Raw genomic sequence first — 17,963 nt, 5'->3', positions numbered from 1 at the left:
TCATTTAACCTCTCTGGGCCTTGGTTTCCTCATCTTTACTCGAAGCTAACGATAGAACCGTACATCATAGGGTGGTGCTGAGGGTTAAACAAGTTAGTTTATATTTATATTTAAATATAAATTTAAACAGAGTTTATATTTATAAAGCACTTGAACAATGTCTCTGACACGGACCAACACCATAAGAGCCATCTAAGCCGTGTTACTATTACTTCCCTTACAGAAGAAAAGCCTGCATGCCTAGAGAGCTGAGGCACGGCTGCAGGGATTCAGGGGGGACAGATATCAGAGACACTAGCACCACTGTGGAGACATCAGCCCCATTCTGGGGTGAAAAAGGGGTGAGAGGAGGCAGGGTGTTCCACAAAAGCTGCGAGCCCAGGTCAGTGAGCACCTGATATCAGGCAAGGGCTGCCCCACCCAGGAGCAGATACTCAGCAGATACTCCCTGCATTGAGGGGGAGCTGTGAGTGTGCCCAGTTCACAGAGGGGTCAAGCTCCCTGGACATCATAGGGCACACTGATCATCTATAGAAGTTTAGCTGTTTAGGGGAGTAATGGCCCCCAGATGTGCTTCCCCCATCCCTCTTTGTTACCTGATTCAATTAGAGAGTTCCACTCAGGGCTCCTAACTGGGGTGGGGGGAGAGGAGCGGCAGAAGGAAGGAATATTTGGGTTTCCTGTGCCCTAAAGGGGAGCTTGCCAGCTGTGATTCTGCGCAACGAAGGATCAGGAATCTACCCTTATCAGTGGTTCTTTGCATTGACTATTTATCCGAGAAATATTTGTTAAGCTCCTACTACATGTGAACAAGACACTGTGCTAGACACTGTGAACGGTAAAATGCTGAATTAAACAGTGTCCTGGTCTTCAAGGAGCTTCCAAGTGAGGGTTCCCACTGTCACCACTGCTGCCTTCCTGCCCACGCACTTATACACACAAACCCCCCAGAGGACAAGAAGGGGGTGTCGGTAAATGCCAGCAAGATCGAGTTTTTCTTGGTTCCTTTTCTGGAAAACACACAGTTCCCTCTCTGCACTCATCTCACCCTGCTTTCTCTTCTACGCCCCCCTTTCCATCTTTTCTCTCTGGGTCCCTTCTGCCGTTTACCCTAGGCTCTGCGACCTGCCTCCCTCCCCAGCTACACCCTTCTCCTCACCCGCCCCTAACCTGCCCAACTATGTCTATGTCATCCTCTTTTCCCTGTTTTTTCCCTTGGCTCCCCACTTTCAGTCTCCCCAGGTGCGGGCTCCTCTCTTTTCCTCCCCCCTGCTCCCCTCTCCTGGGTCCTCTCTTCCAGCACCGGGGACAGCTCCAGCCCCCGGAACAATGGACCCCACCTTAGGGCTCCTCTATAAATTCTCCATCTTAGTGCCTTGCCCAACTCGTGATTGGGGAGTAAAATGGGGGAAGGGTTATTATCAACAGGACCAGCTGCTCTTCTGGGGGTGGGAACGGAGTCAGGGAGGAAGGAGATAGAAAGAGGGCGTGGCTCTTGTCTGGATTGTGCGTCCCTCTCCAGGGTAGAGAATTTGTATTCCACCCCTGAGACTGACATCACTGATGTCAGGGGAAAGGAGGTGGGAGTGGGGAGGGGGGTGTGGAGGGGGGAGGTTTTTGTTGAGGAGAGCGCGGCCGGAGAGCAGAGCTCCGGGACCCAGGTGACCGGGAAAGCAGGCAGCCCCAGCGGCGGGAGCAGCCAGCAGCAGCCCAGGCCCGGGGACCGGGGTGGGGGTGGGAGGGGGGCTAAGGGGAGGACCTGAAGGGGGGCGGCAGGGCAAAAGGGACCCCCGGAGCCCTGCCGCCATCAGAGATCAAGCATCTGGCATCAGGGATCTTCGGACCCAGCAGAAGGATCAGCCACAGGGGAGGTGTCCTCCCAGGGAAGCCAACGAGAGCGCCACCTGCCCCACATCAGGAGTCCCCCCCACCCCCACCCAACGCTGCTGGCAACCACACCAGGACCCTAACCCCTCAGCCTCCATCCCCATCACCCTCCTCAGGCCCTTTCCTCCACCACCAGCTCTTATCTCAACCCCCAGTTCCCAGCGCCCCTGCTACCACCCTCACCCTCCAGGTCTTGGCCACACTGCCCCCATCCTGGGATATTTGCCAGATCTCTGGGAGGGAGATCGTTTGTTTGGGCTATGCCCCCTGGTGGCGTGACAGTGTCTGCCTAGACCCCTGACCCCTAGCCCTTAACTCCCTGGGCCCCCTTTGTGTGAAGAGCCGCCCCTCTGCTCAGCACTGTGGTTGGGGGCCTAAGGGAAAGCCAGCCCCGGCTGGGCCCCAGCCCCGGCCGCTTGCCTCCTTGCCGGGCAGCTCCCCCTGGCCTTCGGGCCTCTCCCTGCTCCCCTCGGCCCCTTCTCCTGGGCCGCCCCAATGAAGGAACCGGATGCCATCAAGCTGTTTGTGGGGCAGATCCCGAGGCATCTGGAGGAAAAGGACCTGAAACCCATCTTCGAGCAGTTTGGTCGGATCTTCGAGCTGACTGTCATCAAGGACAAGTACACCGGGCTGCACAAGGGTGAGGGGTCAGGCCAGGCTGGAGAGGCTCCTGGGAGTGGGTTGGGAGGCTGGGAGGAGGGGGGAAACCAGGCTGGAGGGATGGAGGGGCTGGAGAAGGCTGATCTGGAAGGAAAAGGGTTCAGGGGCTAGGGAGTGTGGATGGAGCTAGAAGAGAACTCAGCTAGGGTGAGCATGGGACTCCAGAAGGAGGACTAGGGAAAGGCTCCTTGGGGGAAGAGCTGTCAAGGGGGCTGCAGAGATGTGGACCCCAGAGTTGAGAGGGATCATGTGGATGACCTCGAGGAAGGATGGAGGGATGAGGGAGCTGGTGTGAGACATAAGAAGCTGGGCAGGTGTGTTTGTGTGGAAGGGGGCTGTGTGCACAAGACTGAGAGTCTTAGTAGCCTCAGATACTATTGGGATGGGGGTTGGGACACAGGGTCAGTTGCTCAAGCTGGAAAGAGTGGATGTTTGTGGACTGGGCAGGGCAGCTCCAGAACTAAAGAGAGGGACTTGGGAAACAGTGTACAAAAGGCAGAGATTGGTAAAGATCTGGGAGGTGCAGGGACTCGAAAGCTAAGGGAGCTGGGGGTGAAAGAGGGTGCATCTCAGGCCTAAGGGTTGTGCAGCTAAGCAGGGTCAGGCCCGGGGTCAGGCCTTGGAGAGCTCCAGACCCTGGGAGTCAGAGGGGCCACGCTGCCTCCCTCTTCCACCAGCCCAGGGACCCCGGCTACCTGCTCTTCCCTCTCCTTCTCTAGTTCACTCTCTGCCCTCCACCTGCCTCCCATGGAGTTGGGGAGAGAGGAGGAAACAGGGAAAACGGGAGAGGAGAGGGTTGATGATGACCAAGATGGAGGGTGGTGGAGGCGAAGGAGAAAGGGGAAAGGAGACTAGCTAAGGAAGAGAAAAAAACCACACTACACTTACTTGTCTGGAGATCACATGCCCCTTCTCCTCCCCCCCGCCACAAAGCCCCAGCTCCCGACAGCCCAGGCGTTCTCCCTCTTCCATCACCCCACCATGTAAGACTCCCAGTCTCGGGGTCTCTACCCAGTGCTCATCAGCCTAGAGGCTCCTGGGAAGAATGTTCACCCCCTATCAGACACCTCCCCAGCCCAGCAGGCAGAAGGTGGCAAGAAGGGACAAGCTTCCCAGTCCTCAGTCTCCCGGGGGGTGGGGAGCCTTTTAGGGAGGGGAGACCGGGGACTCACCCCCGACCCGGTCTCTCTGCCCCTGCCCCTCCTCAGGATGTGCCTTCCTGACATACTGTGCCCGCGATTCAGCCCTGAAGGCCCAGAGCGCCCTGCACGAACAGAAGACGCTTCCAGGGGTGAGTCCCGGCCTTCCCAGGGCCAGGGGGCTGAGAAGGGCCTTAGAAGGGGCACCATCTTCCCAGGACACTGAGTGTATTTTCCCCCTCCTACCATCACCAGGAAGCCCCTTCCTCCTCGTAGCACCCCTCCTCCTTTCTGAAGATGCATGCATTTCTTCTCACGGAGAGTAAACATAGCAGAGTAAACATAACCTTTGCAAAGAGCAGAGGCAGCCCCGTCCCCACTTCCCAGCCTGCCCCTGGGGCAGCACTCAGAGGGAGGCCTTCGCTGTTTGGGAGGCATGGGGAGAAGACTTTGGACACCAAGGGTAGGGCAGAGTGAGCAGGAGGTGCTCAGGCACTTTTTCTGGCTCTGGGGAGGAAATCTGGCTGTGAGGTGGGGGAGGGGCGCCTGCAGCCCGAGTTGGGCAGCTGGTGCCTGCTGGACTGGCATCTCCGTGCTGACTCCTGAGGTCAAACAGGCTCGCTTCGTGTCTCCCAGGAAAAGCCTCGGGAACAGCACCCCAGGGCATCAGGGCGGATCAGGGCCTGGTGGGCCTGGGCTGGGAGTAAGCCTTGTGGAGGGGGCAGGGGCAGCAGACAAGGGCAGGGGTAGCCATCAGTGCGGAGGATCAGGCCTGACCACACCAAGTGTGCCCGGGGAGGTGAGGGTAGCCTCTGATGTGGCCTCCCTCCTGCAAGGTCAGAGCTCTTTGTCTTCCTCCCAGCCAGCCTTGCAGCTTGTCCCAGGCCTGGGCTGGCAAGGACAAGAATAGAGAATCTCAGACTGCCCCCCAGTCACGCATCATGAGGGGAAAGGATGTGCCATTCCCTTTCTATGTCTGTCTGCTGCTGTTGTCTCCCCTAGAAAGTACCTCTTGAGAGCTAACTCCATCCTTCCCTCCAGCCAACATTTGCTAAACACAGTCTGAGTGCTCGGGATACACCTGTCACATCCTTTTCTCCTTCCCTCGTGTGGGAAATGGAGATGGAGCCTGATTCTCCAGCTCTTCCCTGGAAGGAAATAGATAAAGCAGATGGGAGAGAGGGTGGGAGATCTGGGAAAATTAGAACTGTGTCTACCGCTCCCAACTTCACACCCTCCGTAGCTCTGTGACCCTCTGTGGCCCTAAGAACCACTAGGAAGGCAGATCCACTGCCAGCTGCCCACACTGTCTTAACCCAGTCAGGGGCAAGGCAGCCCAGGACAGCCGTCGCCCACAGAGTTAAGGATCTGTGCATGTGTGAGCAGGCTCGGGCTCTAAGGAGCACGTGTGTGTGTGTGTGTGTCTGTGTGTGTGTGTGTGTGTGTGCCTGTGTGCCTGTGTCTGTGTGTGTGTGCCTGTGTCTGTGTGTGTGTCTGTGTCTGTGTGTGTCTCTGTGTGTATTTCTCTGTGTGTGTGTGTCTCTGTGTGTGTGTGTGTCTGTGTGTCTCTGTGTGTGTGTGTGCGCCTGTGTGTGTGTCTGTGTGTGTGTGTCTCTGTGTGTGTGTCTCTGTGTGTGTCTGTCTGTGTCTGTGTGTGTGTCTGTGTGTGTGTCTGTGTGTGTGTCTGTGTGTGTCTCTGTGTGTGTCTGTGTGTGTCTCTGTGTGTGTGCATCTGTGTGTGTGTGTCTGTGTTTGGGCACAAGCATCCCTGGGAAGCCTGGTTCCATCCCATGACCTCACAACTCTTTCTCTCTCTTCTGTGGAGGCGCCTCAAAAATCAACAGTTTTCATTTCCACTGCTGTTTCTCTGTCTTTTTCTGTTGTGTCCAGAGGGGGGAAGGGAGAAGGGGGACTGTAGTAGGGACATGGGTGAGAGAGACGGCGCGGGCTGGGCAGGGGCCCCAGGGCCATCTGTGCCGGCTGGGGGCTTCTGCCTTGGCTCTGTCCCCCTCTGGCCGCCTGTCCGCCCTCCAGTGACTCAGGCAGGGCTCTGCCCTGGGTGTGGAAAGGCGCTGCCTTCTCTTCCTGAGGAAATAAGGCCCAGAGTGGGGGGCAAGTAAGGAGGGCGCCCTGGTTAATAATTGTCCAGCCCTGCCCCAAGCTCCCAGGTGATGCTGAGTTCTCCGTGCTGGCCCTTGCCCCAGGGGACAGAATCCAGAGGCACCTGACAGAGGTTTTAGTAGGAAACGAGTGGTTCTATCGTCCAAGGGGCCCCCCGTGCTGGGGGTTTGGGGGAGCAGCCCAGGGCAGCCTAGGGGAGCAGTTGTCTATAACCAAGCTCTGCCTGACCCTCTGTGCCCCCAGGTCTTTTCTCAGCCACCTGCCTTTCTGCCAGCAGTGTTTCCCCTCAGACAGTCATTGAGAGAGAGAGAGAATGTGTGTGTGTGTGTGTGCGCGCGCGTGCGTGGTGTGCCAGCTCTTGCACAATTGTGTTGAGAATTCCTCCCGCTGTCTAATCTCCATGCCCTCCGACTGCAGGGGGGTATTTACCCTCTCTCCTTTCTCCCCATTTTTGTCACCCCAGAATCTGGAAGATCCCACCGTATTTGAGTGATGCTTCAGGCTGCAGAGAGAAAGAATGGGAGCTGGGCCTATGGCCATGGAACCCCATTTCCTTCTCTCTCCTCTAAGAGTTCCCAGGAGTGGCTCTGTCACAGGTCCCTGGATTCTTCCTATGAGCAGGGTGCGATGTGAAGGATTCCTTCTGTCTGGCCTGTGCTTTCCCCTCTATTTGGGCCAAAATCCCACTCTGGGGACATGCCCTGTCAGCTTGCTGTTGGGCGGGTGGATTCTGGCTCCATGGAGAGGGCCTGTGTGTTCTCTGGGACACTGGGCGCAAGTGTGGAGCTGGGAGCGGCAGGGCACCGGGCCTGTGCCCCCAGGAAAATTAGATTTGTGGGCGGGCATGGGGAGCTCTTCTTGGAAATGGGGTCTTTGCTAGTGGTGAGAGGGACTTACTTACAAGTGACCGTGTTGGTGGGGGTCTCAGAGATACTTAGTTGGAGTATAAATAGCCCCTTCTTCTTTGGGAGGCCCTGGGGAGGGCTTATCACCTGGCGGGTGGTAGCTAGGGGAGAGAGGCACCCAGCGGGAGCCAGGTTGCCAGGTAAACAGGGCCCAGCTGGACTCAGGGGAGGGGGCAGGTGTGCCCGAGCTGAGCTAACAAAGGTTGAGCTTCCCACAGGAAGTGCCAGGCCAAGAAGGAGAGGCTGGGGATGGGACGCTGGGGGCCACTAAGGGAGGCGTCTGTCTGTGAGGGAGGGGAGAGAGCCTTCCGTCAACGTGGTCGGTGCTGTGGTCTGTGCACTTGTGTGTGTGTTTGTGCGAATCTATATGAGCTGTGGATATTTATTGATATGCTATTTTTGTGCCTGAGAGTCTCGCAGGGAGGGAACGCCATCCTTTCTCTCTGGATCCCGAGTTCCCCATCCCCAGCGAGCACAGTAAATCCCCCGGGGCCTGCGGGGACGGGGCTGATGGCAACCATAAGCATTCCCTGAGGCTGTGACCCCAGTGCTGTGTGACTCTGGTGCGGATCCTGTGTCTCCTGTAGTGGGGGTTGGGGAGCGGGCTGCGGGGATGCTGGTGAGGGCGTTTCCTGATCGCTTTGACCAGAGTCCGGGAGAGAAGGAGAGGGAGAGACCAAGAGTCCTGAGTGCCTGACCCCACCCCTTGCTACACACACACGCTCACACACGCTGCTGAGGAGATCGGCTCTGCGATGGGATCATCCCAGATTGGTAGAGGATAAAGCTGGGGCGGACAGGCCAGGGGATTTGTGTGACTGTTACCCCGCACCCCCACCAGCTGCTCTCAGATCCAGAGACTGGGGGGGAGGGGTGGACAGAGAGGAAGTATCAGTGAGGGCAGGGCCTAGATTTGATCCAGGGCTGAGAATACCTCACCTGCAGAATGCAGCCAGACCGACCGGCACGATGTGACACCAGGGAACAGGGTGCAGTGTGGGAAGGGGCAGGGGCAGCTATCGTGTCTGCACTGCTCTGTGTTAAGCGCTGACACGCAAGACCTCACGCCTAGACTATTACAGCCAAGGGGAATAGACCGCCTGATCCAGCCCATTTTACAGATGAGGACGCTGAGGCCTAGAGGACAGACATGACTTGTCCAAGGTCACCCAGCTAGTGAGTGGCAGTGCCAGTCCTCGAAGTCCAGTGCCTCTCCTGAGGGTAACTTCAGCCCCACCCTCAGAATGCAGATGAATGGTTTGTTCTGTTTCTTTATCTTTCGGTCACTAGAACGAGGGCTGCTCCGCCGTCAGAGAAGTGGTATGACCAGGCGTGGCCCCAGCGGTCAAAGTCTTCAACAGCAAAATATTTTCAGACATGAAATACTTTGCTCCCTCTCCAGTTCCTAAGGTGCTCCCCACCCTGGTTAAGGAAATCAACCTTCAGGAGTCATTCCCAAGTCCTCTCACCAGACAGGAACATGGAGAGGGGACCTGTCTGCATTTCCACTGGAGGCTGAACAAAGGGAGATGCTGCAGGAGTAGGGGAGAGGGTAGAGCTCAGGAGGACTTCCGGGTAGCCGCAGAATCGCGAAAAAGCACGGGACAGCAGTTCCTCCTTTAGAGCTGTCCTGGCAATGAGACATCAGGGATTTGATCTGGAGGAGGAAGGCAGGAGCTTGGGCAGTATGGCCCCTACAGGGCCTGCTCAACGCCTCCTTTCAGAATCAGGAAGCTCTCCTGGGCCCCTCCCCCACCTCCCAGTCCCCACCAAATCCTCCACCCCCAGCATACCCTGTTCCCACCCCGCTCCCCACTCCTCCGGGTGTGTGGAGCAGCAGAAGTGATGACGTCACCACGGTCGCCAGGGCGACGGGGACGGATAAATCAGGCTGAGTGGGCGGTTGCCATGGCGCGCATTCTCCCGTTGCCACGGAGACTGGGCATCTGCTCCCTTTGTGCTGCCCGAGTGCCTTCCCCCTGGGGTCAAGGGGTGTAGGGGGGCAAAAAGAGAGGCAGACACACCTCTGGGGGTCAGAAGGAAGTCAGGGCATCTGTGGGGTCTCCCTCAGCCTAGCGTCTTCCTTGGGGCTGCTTGATGGGGTGGCCTCTGTCGCTCCTACTTTGTAGAACTGAGGAAGCTCTTGCTGAATAGCCCTTGGGTGGGCTCTATCCCAGGACCCAGGTCCTATGGGCAGCTCCACTCTCCCCCTACGGAGAGCAGCACCTCTCCTTGGCCAAATCATCTGGGGCCCCATGAGCATCCTCCTCTATATCCTCTCCTTCCACTACCTTTAATCCCCTCAGGGCCTAATCCTAAATAAGATTAAGCCCCATCCCTTCCTTCCCATCAGCAGTGTAGAGGGCTGGGCCCGGGGCTTACTCCCTCCAGCCTCTCCACAGGTCCTGGCCTGGGGAGGGCTCCTGGGACAGTCAGGGGAGATCCCCAGCAGTTGCTTTCTCTTCTTTCCTTTAGATGAACAGGCCGATCCAGGTCAAGCCAGCCGACAGCGAGAGCCGAGGAGGTGGGTTCTGTACCTTTGGACTTAGTCCTTCCCACTCAGTCTGCAGGCCCAGGGCTTGGAGTAGCTGAGGGGCAGCCTTTCTTAAGGAAGACAGTCTGAGAATTCTGAAGAGTTCCCAGTCAAAGTGGGCAAAGGAGTCAGGGTGGCCAGAGGGGATGCGATCCAGCCCATTTCAGAGATGGCAAAACGGAGGCCCAGAGTGGCGCGCAAGTCAGTCCTTCAGAACTGGGATGCCCACTCTATGTAACTGTAGCCCACCCCCCAACTGTCACGTCTTTCACGCTCTAGAGCCATCAGGTCTCAGGGTGAGGGGAGTTCCAGGGAAGAGCTGAACGTGAAGGGGGGGGGTCTCTGCTTGTCCCAAGCCGGAGCAGGCCTGGGAAAGCAGCCCAGAGGCCCTGAACCTCCCCCTCCCCCTGTGCCCTACCCCCCAGAAGACCGGAAGCTCTTTGTGGGGATGCTAGGGAAGCAGCAGACAGATGAGGATGTCCGGAAGATGTTCGAGCCTTTCGGGACCATAGACGAGTGCACTGTGCTCCGGGGCCCAGACGGCACCAGCAAAGGTAGCCCACCGATACCCCTTCCCCAGCGGGCACTCCGCCTTCCTGCCCCCCGCCCCAGGTTCTTTGGGCAATGGGGACTTCCGGGCCCCTCGAGGGTGGGCATTCACTGCTTCCTCCTCCCTTTTAAACTCTCCAGGCTGCGCCTTCGTGAAGTTCCAGACCCATGCCGAGGCCCAGGCAGCCATCAACACCCTTCACAGCAGCCGGACCCTGCCGGTGAGTCCCGCCTCCCCGGCCCTCAGGCCTCTTCCAGCCTTGCTGGGCCTACGCCAGACCCTGGCTCAGAGGGTGCAGTGGGTTCTGGGGAGCATCTTTGTATTCAAAAAGAATTTTCTGGCAGAAGAATCAAACCTCTTAGGGACAGCTTCCCCTTTCAAATAACATCTCCCTGTCCCTTGTACCCCAGCTTCAGTCCAAATGCCCTCACCCTCCTCTCCTGCCTCCTCCAGCCCTCAGCCCTCCTCACCTCTCACCTCTTCCCCCTCCTTCCCACATCTCCCGCCCTCGTTGGCGAGGCATCGAACGCTTGCTCAGAGGCCCCACAGTGCCCTCTGCGCATTCACCCTGCTGCTGCCACCCCTGAGCAGTGGGGCAGTTGACTGATCTCAGGGAGGGCTCCCCAGCAGCGCAAAGCTCTCAAGAGGAACGAGCTGGCTCCCAAGGAGGTGAGCTTCCCATAACTTGAGGTTCTCCAGCAGAGGCTGGGCAAGCACTTAGCAGGGACCAGGGCGAGAGGATACAGCATCAGATAGAGAACTGCGTTCCAGGTCCTAGGATTCTACAACAAGCCTTGAAAATGTTCCGGACTGGTTTTGATTTGGCATAGGCTGGTTTTCAACTTTGAGGCTGCATCCCCTGAGCTCACCATGAGGATTGGGACATGGGGGCAGGGGGTTAGGTATGGGGGCGGGATAAGCTACAAGGCAAGATGAGCTTGAGATGAAACGTTTGCTGTGGCTGATCCACCAGGGGGATGATTTCTGGCTCAGAATCTTCATGGAGAAGCCAGGACTGCCCTTTGCATTTTGGGAGCCCTTTCCCTTTTCCAGCATACACCTTCACCTTCCCCAACTTTTTCTAGTCTCTTACACAACCTGGCACAGGGGGAGGGTGGGATGAAAGTCCCCCCATTTGACATAGGCACGAGGATGGCTGCCCTCCCAAAGAGGCCAAGCCTTGGGTGGTGGAACTGAGGCCAGGTCCTGAGGGCTCCGGGGAGGAGAGACCCCGACTCTGTCCCTCTGACCGTATGTGGGGCTGGTGTCCAGGGTGCCTCGTCCAGCCTGGTGGTGAAGTTTGCTGACACGGAGAAGGAGCGAGGTCTCCGCCGAATGCAGCAGGTGGCCACCCAGCTGGGCATGTTCAGCCCCATCGCCCTCCAGTTCGGAGCCTACAGCGCCTACACCCAGGCCGTGAGCACTGCCCCTCCCCATCTCCTTCCTGAGTCCTGCCCCCACCCTCCCAATGCCAAGGCCCAGGGTTGGGCGGGGAGCCAGGCCAGGGTGCAGGGGGGCTGGTCCCACGCTCCTCTCTTCCCCTGTCCCCAGCTGATGCAGCAGCAGGCGGCCCTGGTAGCGGCTCACAGTGCCTACCTCAGCCCCATGGCCACCATGGCTGCCGTGCAGATGCAGCATATGGCCGCCATCAATGCCAATGGCCTCATCGCCACCCCCATCACCCCATCCTCAGGTAAGGTCCAGGCAGGGCTGGGCTGGCTGTGAATGGGGCAGGTCAGGGGAGCGACCACGTGCTGGGGATGGGGAGCGGGGCACAGGGCATCACTCAGGGAACCCATGGGGTCTGGGAGGGGTTCGGGGGTCAGTGAGTCGCCTGCTTCCTCCCCTCTGCCCTCAGACTTGCTGACCGGTTCTCTGCATCTGTGTGTGTGTGTGTGTGTGTGTGTGCGCGTGTGTGTCTGCTTCTCTGCTCTGTCTCTGCCGCTTTCTCCTCCCCAGGAACCAGCACCCCTCCTGCCATCGCTGCCACGCCAGTCTCTGCAATCCCTGCTGCCCTGGGCGTCAACGGCTACAGCCCGGTGCCCACCCAGCCCACTGGGCAGCCTGCCCCTGATGCTCTGTATCCCAACGGGGTTCACCCCTACCCAGGTGGGGTTCTCTGCCCACCCACCTGTCTCCCCAGCCATCATCCCAGTCGCCATTCTCACTGCCGGCAGGCATGACACACCTTCCCTCTCCAGGCTCCGGGGTGATAAGGGGCTTTCTCCTGCTGTGTCACCCCGGGCAGGGGATGTCCCTTCCCGGTCTCAGCCAGGGACGCTGAGGCGGAGAGAGGCCAAGTGACTCATCCAGGGTCGCACCGCCAGTCGCAGACTCACGTCTTGCTGAGGCCGGGCTCTCCCCTCTCCTCACAGCTCTGTGCATTTCCACCCTCTCATTTCACACCCCATGCGCTCCCGTGAGGCTCTCCTCCCCACCTGCCTGGCCTCTGCTCCAAGAGGCACTGGTGGGGCTCCCCGCGGCGTCCCAGCCGCACTCACGGTCAGTGCTGCTCTCCCCAGCCCAGAGCCCCGCGGCCCCCGTGGACCCCCTGCAGCAGGCCTACGCGGGGATGCAGCACTACACAGGTGAGGGGCCCCAGCCCAGGCCCCGGCCCGGGGGGCAGGGTGGGCAGCAGGAAAAGAGGCCCAGAAGTTGGGTCTGAGCGTCGTGCTCTCGGCCAGCCAGCTCCTCAGACCTAGAGACAGGCCGCAGCTGCGAGGACACACCTCTGCAGGCCCGGTCCAAGCCATCGGCCGGGCTCGGGGCAGGGGGACCGGGTTGGCTGGGCGGGCCAGGGGCAGGGGCGCCTCAGGAAGCCCGTGCGCGCTCTCTGTTCTTCCCCCGCAGCAGCCTACCCGGCAGCCTACAGCCTGGTGGCGCCTGCGTTCCCACAGCCTCCCGCCCTGGTGGCCCAGCAGCCCCCGCCGCCGCCCCCGCAGCAGCAGCAGCCGCCGCCGCAGCAGCAGCAGCGGGAAGGTGCGGCCTGGCCGGGGAGACCCCCCCGGGAGCTCCCAGGGATGGGGGACCTCTTGTCTGGGCTCCAAGGCCGGCGCTGGCTCCACGCGTGGGGATGAAAGTGAGGGCGGATGCGGTGGCGGGCGCCCTGGCCCACAGGCTGGGGGCTGCCGTCCCCGGCCCCTAGCACCTTGAGTCTGTCTCCCAATCACTGAGCTCTTCCTTCTGTCTCCGCTGCCACCCAGGCCCTGACGGCTGCAACATCTTCATCTACCACCTGCCCCAGGAGTTCACTGACTCAGAGATCCTCCAGATGTTTGTCCCCTTTGGCCACGTCATCTCAGCCAAAGTCTTCGTGGACCGGGCCACCAATCAGAGCAAGTGTTTTGGTAAGAGGATGATGATCCAACAGATAAAATATGGCACACTTTCGCCAAACTCCAGATGAGGACAAGGTCTGATGCATTTGAAGGCGCTTAGGGTTGCTATGGGCCCGATAGTTGAGATCCAGATGTCCAAGAGTCCGAAAGAACCAGTTTTTACACTGCTGACATCTCATGCCAGCGGCTGCCCAGGCCCATCTCTTCCTCCAGAAAACCACATCTTTTCTCCTTAAGAACTGGTCAGATCCATGCTCTGTGAGGACTGGAAGAGACTTGGACGCTGGGCAAGTTCACTTGTCAAAAGGAAGGCTTAGGGAGCAGGTTTAGTTGCCTTCACTCTTTGAAAGACTGCTTCGGGGGAGAAAGGGGATGTGCTTGTCCTCTGGGCTTCAGAAGTCATTTAGGGTCTGGAGTGGAGGTTTCAAAAGGCAAGCTCTAAGCTATCCAGGCTGAGGAAGGGGCTGCTGCCCCTCGAAGAATGCTGGAAGGAATGTGTGAGGGGCCGGACTGGACTCATTCACTCAACCTGTCAACCAACAACTACTTACTGAAAGCCTCTTGTGTGCTGGGCATTTTTCCAGGCATTTGGGAGACCTGGAGGAAGCAGGGGGGTGACGGGAAAGCAAAGAGCAGGCCTTGGCCTAAGCACGGTGCGGGGAGGGGCTGGGGTGCTGGGCCAGGCCTCATGCCCCTCTCACTTCAGGCTTCGTGAGTTTCGACAATCCGGCCAGTGCCCAGGCTGCCATCCAGGCCATGAACGGTTTCCAGATTGGCATGAAACGCCTCAAAGTCCAGCTAAAGCGGCCTAAGGATGCCAACCGGCCCTACTGAGGGCCCCCAGGTGGGTCCCACTCCCGTCCTGTGACCTCCCCAGCCCCCTCACACTGCAGCCAGGGCCCTCACTTGGACTGCCCCCACCCCCTTTCCCACCACCCTCAGGGATGCCCACCCCTGACTCTGGGCACTTGAGGCAGGGGTCTGGAGCAGCCTCCTCAGCTGTTTTTCAGTCACCCAAGTCTCTCTCTTTTACTTTCTCTCTCTCTCTCACACACACACACACACACACAGACACACACACACACACAGACACACACACACACACAGACACACACACACACGCAGTGATCCCAGAGAAAGCCAAGTCTATATACATCTGTGTCCACTCCCTAGAACCTCCCCAATATCTGGTCTCGTTCTGGTCAGTGTCCATGTGTCTTGTGTGTCTCTCTTTCTGGTTTTCCTTTGGGTTGGAGTAGAATTAGAGGAGTAGGGTTTGGGGAATAAGGGGCTGGTTTAGGGTACTGGAGGGTCCTTGAATCACTGGCTCCTAGGATATCTGTTGTCCTGAGAAGTGGGGACATCAGGTCAAGGTGCCCTGGACCCCAGGTGATGTCCCTCATGTGGCAGTAGACTCACGGGACAGGGGAGAGTGCTTGGAACAGACTGGGGGGAGTTCGAGTGCCAAGCCTCTGGGGAGCAGCTCTGGTTCAGGTGGAGGCGGCTGGAATGCTGGACTGCCTGTGAACTCCCCCAACAGGTCCCCTCCTCCCCATTGCCGGCCACCACCCCAACCTCATGGCCACAGAGCTGTGAGCTTTGATTACTTTCATGGTGTTTAATCTTCTTTGGACCACACCCCTGAAAAAAACACAACCCAAGAACAATACCCACATTTTCTGTTTTTCCCCCTTTCCCCCCAATCCTGGCTGCTTAACTCCCCCCACCCTGGGGGCCCCCCAGCCCAGGGCCCGTGTCCATTGTCGGCCGAAGCCCCCATCCCCGGACCCCTGCTCCGGGCCCCTGTAAGTTGCATGGAACGAGCGTGTTGTCTTTGGAGCCGATTGTTTGTTATTTGGGGAGGGGGCCGCGGAGGGAAGCGCCCCCCAGCCCAGGCTCAGGGCCGGGGGCAGCTCGCGGGATGTGCTTGGTCAACAGTGGTTGGTGACTGTGGTCTGTGTTCCGTGCGTTTCTCTCTCGCTTTCTTTGTTCCTTTCCAAAAAGGAATGAGAGCGCCCCCTAGGGGCCGGGGGTGGGTCTCGCTCGCCCCGCGAGACTCCCGCCCTCAGTCCAGCCCCGGTTCCACCCCGGCCTGCTCTGCCGCCCTGTTGCGGATGGCCCCTTGCTCTGTTTCCAGGTGTCTGTCCCTACACTGCACCCCTCCTCCTTTCTGTGTCACCTCTGCCTGCCTGTTGTCGTCTCATTTCTTTGCCTCTCCTCCTCTAGTCCCTGTCTCCGTATCTTCCAGTCTTTCTTTTTCTCACGGGCTGTTTGAGTATCTCCTTCCTGATATCCTTTGGTTTCTCTTGTGTCATCCGTCCCTACCTCCCGTGGCCGCCATCCTTGCCCCTTGTCGAATGGCGGGGGGGCCGGATGGTTCAGTGTGGACCGAGGCCTTTCTGATGACCTGCCTTCCTCAGCCCCCCAGCTTGCTCTCACCCCAGGGCCTGGGACCGGCACCGGCTGCCCCACAGCGTCACCCGTGTTTCCTTCCTTCACAGGCCTGGAGACCGCAGAGGAAGGGGCGCCTCACCCCCTCTCCCCACGACTGGCCCCAGCCCTCTCTGCACATCTGCCCTGGGCCTTGATTGGGCTCCGGGGCAAACGCTGCTTCACGGCCCGGGGGGCACAGGACACCGGCCCACTCCCACCACCCTGCCTCCCCTGAAGGGCCTGTTTCCTCCCAGGTGCCCTTTTGGCCTTTGTGAGGGAGCAAGGAACAGGCTCGAAGGCTCTGGGGTGTCTGCCTTCTGCTGGGGCTCCTGTGACGGGCCTTCTGCGCCCCGCTTTCGCACGTGCCTCCCCCACCAGCGGGCCTGTTCCACCTGTGCGGCCCGGGAGGGCAGCGGGGGCCCCCCACGTGCTCCCCACCCACCCTCGCCCCAGCCTCCTCCCCACATTAGGGGCTTCTCAGAAGCCGGTTCTCACACGCCCTGCCACCCTCAGCTTGAGGTAGGATATCCCGGAACCCTGGGCGCCCAGCCCTAACACTCACTGCCTCCCCCAAGGGCCCCCTCGAAGGAGGGTGTGGGGGAGCCCTGAGGGCTGCCCCTCTGCCCGTCAGCCACAGAGACCCTCCTCCTTTCATGAGGAAAAGACCTCCCCCAAACCCCTAAAAATGTTTACAGTCTCTGCTGGTCCCCTCCGTGTAAATACCACCACCACCCGTGCGTTATCCAGCCCGGCCCAGCCCGGACGCTGCCATCTCTCCTCCTGGGAGTTTAGACAATGTTTCCCTTGGATTTTTTCTCTCTCTTGATGTCTCCCTTTGCTTTGGGGGGTAATTGGGTATTTGGGAGGAGGGGCGTGGGGAGGGCTAAAGGGGTTTATTACCTGATCATTTTCTTTAGAAAGAGGTTTTAGGGACAAGACATGGGGTGGGGGTGGGAGTGGTAAGGGGAGAGCAGGGAGTCGGTTTCAGACACTTCTCTGTGCTTAACTTATTTATTTATTGCATTTTACTTTCAAAGAGTTGGTCTTTTCTGTCTAAATAAAGAAAAAAGTTTAAAAGCATCAAATAAGTGTCTCGGAAGGTTGAAGGCAGGGGACGGTGCCCCTCGGGGACGGGAGGGAGGCAGGTGAGGAGAGTGAGGTTTGGGAGAGAAAACTCTATCAGGAAGGCCCAGCCTTGCCTGTGAGCAGCGTCCAGGCCTTGATCACCGCTTCATGATCCTATTCTTCCGCCCTTCTTTTGGGCTTCATTCTGGAATGCTCTGCAGAGCTGGGCAGAGAGGGAAGAAAGCAGGTCAGCAGCCCTCTCTCCCACAGCCAGCCCTGTCCCTCTGAAGGCTGAGGATGCGCACTCTCACCTTCCAGACCTCCACTTCTCCCTTGTTCACATAGGGGAGCGGTCCCAGTACCCAGCCAGTGGGAATACTGGGAGCTGACTGTATCACCACCATCTATGAAGCAATTGCTCTGCATGGGATTCTATTCTAGGCCCTTAATGTGCATTTCCTCACGGAACCTCCCAACAACCCTATGAGGCAGGATATAATTTTACAGACAGGGAAACGGAAGATTTGGAGGTTAGTTAACTTAACCCAGTGTCACGGAGCGACAGAGGGATGGCTGCAGGAATGGAACCCCAGGCCCTGAAGGCCATGATGCGCTTGTCTCACAGCTTCAACTACCTGTTCTGTGACCTAAGGCAAAGATCCCAAGAAATATCTAGCAGGCTGGAGCAGTGACTCCTATCAAGTAGAAGGCGGATGCATTAGCCCTAAGGTGCCTCCAGTTTCTAGATTCCTCTCCGTGAATTGCTTATAGGTTGGGGTTCATATAGGTATTGTCTTTTAACTTCGTAACATGTGGGCCATTTGCTTCTAGGCAGCTACCTGCTACCCCACCCTCGTTAAGTCCTGCTTGTAAACTTGCTCACCTTCCAGCCCAGATCTGGCCTCAGGCCAGAGCTGTTCTGCGAGAGGATGGGGATGCGTAAATCCCCACAAGTCACCCCCCACCTCTGCCCCATCCTTCTGCCTTCCCTTGAATTGCCCCAAACTAAAGAGTTAAAAAGAGAAGTAGCACGTGCAGCACTATAGGGACTATCTGTGGACATTCTTTCAGGAAAAAAATGTCTCTTGGATTGGCTAAGAAAAAAATGTCTTAGGGATGGGACTTACTCAGAAGAAAGAGCATCCAGTCAGGATTCTCAGCCAAGTACGCAGCATTTGAAATCTCCATTAAACAGAGGGGGTGTTTGCATGTGTGTGTGTGTGTGTGTGTGTGTGTGTGTGTGGTCAGAGATGGGAAGCGGTGTGCGTAACGAGGAAAGTAACAGGAGTTGGTATTAACATTATGAATTTTCCCCTGCGCTGCTCACTGTGG

General features: G+C 58.3%; 2 protein-coding genes across 34 annotated transcripts in view; one reads left to right on the top strand and one right to left on the bottom strand.

Moving 5' to 3' along the window:
• Nucleotides 1-2,054: 2,054 nt before the first annotated feature.
• CELF3 (CUGBP Elav-like family member 3) lies at nt 2,055-16,651 on the top strand. 32 transcript variants are annotated; one of them, XM_057723509.1, is made up of 14 exons: nt 2,383-2,527; nt 3,756-3,838; nt 9,188-9,236; nt 9,674-9,799; nt 9,936-10,015; nt 11,068-11,208; nt 11,347-11,488; nt 11,755-11,904; nt 12,318-12,383; nt 12,504-12,506; nt 12,646-12,698; nt 12,747-12,774; nt 12,999-13,082; nt 13,840-13,967. In XM_057723509.1, the coding sequence occupies exons 1-14, from the start codon at nt 2,383-2,385 to the stop codon at nt 13,965-13,967; spliced, it is 1,278 nt and encodes a 425-aa protein (XP_057579492.1). The 32 variants fall into 32 exon arrangements, with proteins under 32 accessions (XP_057579319.1, XP_057579492.1, XP_057579369.1 ...); XM_057723386.1 differs by having other exon boundaries at nt 12,999-13,142; XM_057723467.1 differs by having other exon boundaries at nt 11,068-11,211.
• The window catches only part of SNX27 (sorting nexin 27), an 82,636-nt gene continuing 81,246 nt past the window's right edge, over nt 16,574-17,963 (bottom strand). For both annotated transcript variants that reach the window (XR_009051448.1, XM_057723306.1), the window contains one exon: nt 16,574-16,854. Coding sequence is in view for 1 of the 2 variants with exons in the window: in XM_057723306.1 (XP_057579289.1) it covers nt 16,798-16,854 (57 nt within the window). In the remaining variant the exon portion in view is untranslated. The remainder of the gene's footprint in view (nt 16,855-17,963) is intronic.

Source organism: Hippopotamus amphibius, chromosome 1, assembly GCF_030028045.1.
Source record: "Hippopotamus amphibius kiboko isolate mHipAmp2 chromosome 1, mHipAmp2.hap2, whole genome shotgun sequence".
Classification (NCBI taxonomy): Eukaryota; Metazoa; Chordata; class Mammalia; order Artiodactyla; family Hippopotamidae; genus Hippopotamus; species Hippopotamus amphibius.
This window is presented reverse-complemented; position numbering and strand designations above follow the sequence as displayed.

Bases quoted from the DNA above. Each gene is read 5' to 3' on its own strand.
- CELF3 (XM_057723363.1), top strand. From the start codon at position 2,383: ATGAAGGAACCGGATGCCATCAAGCTGTTTGTGGGGCAGATCCCGAGG. The intron at 3,839-9,187 runs GTGAGTCCCGGC...TCTTTCCTTTAG, and splicing joins AACAGAAGACGCTTCCAGGG to ATGAACAGGCCGATCCAGGT. The intron at 13,143-13,839 runs GTAAGAGGATGA...CTCTCACTTCAG, and splicing joins CAATCAGAGCAAGTGTTTTG to GCTTCGTGAGTTTCGACAAT.